This window comes from Herpailurus yagouaroundi, unplaced genomic scaffold, assembly GCF_014898765.1.
Source record: "Herpailurus yagouaroundi ecotype Mexico unplaced genomic scaffold, PumYag 202, whole genome shotgun sequence".
Classification (NCBI taxonomy): domain Eukaryota; kingdom Metazoa; phylum Chordata; class Mammalia; order Carnivora; family Felidae; genus Herpailurus; species Herpailurus yagouaroundi.
The window spans coordinates 11,615,090-11,618,060 of NW_024412433.1; the positions used below are offsets into that span (position 1 = coordinate 11,615,090).

Below are 2,971 nucleotides of genomic sequence, written 5' to 3' on the forward strand. Positions count from 1 at the left end.
AAAGAAAGAAAGAAAGAAAGAAAGAAAGAAAGAAAGAAAGAAAGAAAGAAAGAAAGAAAGAAAAACTCCAGCAGCTTTGCTGCACTCCGCTAGAGCAAGCAGGTAAAGACCAGAGGGAAAAAGAAGCAAAGAGGTCACACCAGGGGAAGGTTGAAAGCTGCTGTTGTCAAACGTTATTTCCATTCTTCTATCTTATTTAAAAGTAGACCCTCTACCTGGGTTTCCTCTGAAGCCTGGTGGACCTCGATTTCCTTTCTGGCCAGGGATGACTGCGCCAGGAAAACCCGGTGGTCCTGGGAGTCCCGTCATGCCGGTGGGTCCCCACGGCCCGGCATCTCCCACTATCCCTTTCCTGCCGGGGAGGCCGGGTAAGCCTGGGGCTCCCCTGTCTCCTTTGGCTCCTGCAAAGGAAAAGGTTTGGTAAGTTTCTGTAATGGTCTTCTACTTGGAGTTACAATTGCAATCTCTAGTAACGCAGATGCTGTGCTTAAAAGGCGTTAAGATTCACAACATAGTTTTTGAAAGAGGCTGGTAAAAGAAATACAGGTCTATAAGAAACTGAGTCGAGACTAATTTCTGCCTTAGTTCAGTCTTTTGATTTTGTCAAAGTCACCTCACTATTATATGTGTCAGTTTCTCTTTTGTTCTTTTTTCTTTTTCTTTCTTTCTTTTTTTTTTTTTTTTTGAGAGAGAGAGAGGGAAAGAATTTTAAGCTGTCTCCATGCCCAGCCAGGAGACTGATGTGGAGCTCGATCTTGTGACCTGGGGATCATGACCTGAGCCAAAATCAAGAGTCAGAGACCTAACTGACTGAGCCACCCAGGTGCCCCAGTTTTTCTTACTTTAAACACCTAATGTAGCTCAGTCTTTAAAGATCAAGTGAGATAATATACAGATGGAAAAGTGTAGTGTAACTCTGAAGTCTTGTGTCACTATCTGCTTCAATTAATATTATCTGATGAACTTTAATTACAACGACATTGAATAGAGAGAAGGTTCAGAGCTAAACTTCCTGGCATTGATGTGTGCATCTGAAGAGTCACACAGCTAAACCCAGACAAAGGAACAACAAAGTTGCAATCCCTCTTCTCTCCTTTCTTCTCCCCCGTAACACAAACAAACACTAGTCTGGAAGGGAAGGCGGTGGCTGGGGGTTTGGAATTACCAATGAGGATTCCCAAAAAGTCACCGCTTAATTACTAATATTCTTCACCTTGGAGAACCTTCAAGAAAATTGGGCTTTGATGTTCATGAATGGGAAACGTATGAAATGCAAATAATCACTCCCTCCTATTTTTTCTCTCTGTGTTATTCTAGAAATAGTGAATGGCACACAGGTAGGGGACAGGAAGAAGAAGGATGAGGCTGCTAGCACAGGGAAGGGCTTGGGACGTTATCGTGCAGGAAGGCAGAGTGATGATGAAAATAAAATAGATGGATATTAAAATATTGAATATCTAGCCTTTGTCTATCATGTTCTTTAGCTTTTTTTTTTATACTTGTAATTTACGTTTTTCAAAGAAAGCGGTTAGATGGCTTCAGCTCACTTGAAGCTCTGAAATGCTGGGTATTTGTACAACAGAGTCTGGCAGTGGTCGGAGACCCCAAGATGTGGTCTTAGGTTGTATGGTCCATGCCCATAAAGATGCTTCCTTGTTTCACAGTATGATTTCATTTTAGCATTTGGGAGTCTCAGTGAAGTCTTCTCCATATTTCATTATCCTAGAGGGACTGAGGCACATAATCATCTACTTACATAATTGGGGCTTTTTGACTTAAGGTATGATCATTTTATATTAAATTTTATTTCCAAACAAATGCCAAAGTATTCTTACTCCAAATGGTTAAACTTTGACCTTAGCCTAGGAAAATGAACAGAAACTCTCCCTTTGGCCGTAATTCTAAAACCTGATCTGTGAACGAGACCTGGAGAAGCCTCCATGCTCGTGGAGGAAGGTGGGGTCCAGGAAGTGTGAGGATACTGAGCTCAACCAAAGAGACCATGACACCACCAAGAAACAAATGGAAAAGCGCAGCTCTTGTAGACTTTCACAGTTGAGCTCACAGGTGGAGAGGCAGTTCCTGCCCCTCTGAGCTTCTCAGTAGGACCCAGCTACTCCCTGCTGGTTCCCGCAAGCATCGCTACCCAGAGGTCCTCAATAGGAAGAACGCTTTTTGCTAATAAAATACTCCTGTCCGCAGGACCCACGTCTGTGAAGGGTCCATAGAAGATGCAAATGATCTAATATTTCTTCTGGCAAATTTCTCCACAAAATGGAAGAAGTTTGAAGAAGCTGCTTATCTTGTAAAACACTGCCATGAGAAATCCGGACTCAGAGTCTGTCAACCTAAAATCTTGTATATACTTTGAATGACATTTCTGCAAACTGCCATGTTTGGCATTGAGAGAGTTACTGGTAGCCAGCCCTTAATAAAAAATAGTCTGAACCACAAGCTGGCCCTGGGGGTGGGAGGCAGACCCATGAAGATAACAAGGTGAGAAAGAATTCATGTCATCACTGCATGTTATTCCCACCCCGCTGCCCCCTGCTCAGAATAGCAGAGAGGGGTGCCCACAGAGAGGAGAGGGGTGCTCATGGACAAGCCAGCAATTCCCCCTACACCCTTTTAGGAGGTGATACATTTAAACCATGCCAACAGCCACAACCAAGGACTACATAGGAAGTCTTCTGATTTTTTAAAGATTTTCGATGGAAAGAAATTCCAAAGTTGGATCACAGTTGCTGATTCATTCGCTTTGCAATGGTGGTCATAATTTTTTTTTTTTAATTTTTTTTCAACGTTTATTTATTTTTGGGACAGAGAGAGACAGAGCATGAACGGGGGAGGGGCAGAGAGAGAGGGAGACACAGAATCGGAAACAGGCTCCAGGCTCCGAGCCATCAGCCCAGAGCCTGACGCGGGGCTCGAACTCACGGACCGCGAGATCGTGACCTGGCTGAAGTCGGTT

At 43.6% G+C, this 2,971-nt stretch overlaps 1 protein-coding gene across 2 annotated transcripts in view; it reads right to left on the minus strand.

Annotated features, from left to right (window-relative positions):
* The window catches only part of COL4A3 (collagen type IV alpha 3 chain), a 138,925-nt gene that overhangs the window by 16,396 nt on the left and 119,558 nt on the right, over positions 1-2,971 (minus strand). For both annotated transcript variants that reach the window (XM_040450823.1, XM_040450822.1), the window contains exon 42: positions 216-401. In XM_040450823.1, the coding sequence (XP_040306757.1) occupies positions 216-401 (186 nt within the window). The remainder of the gene's footprint in view (positions 1-215; positions 402-2,971) is intronic.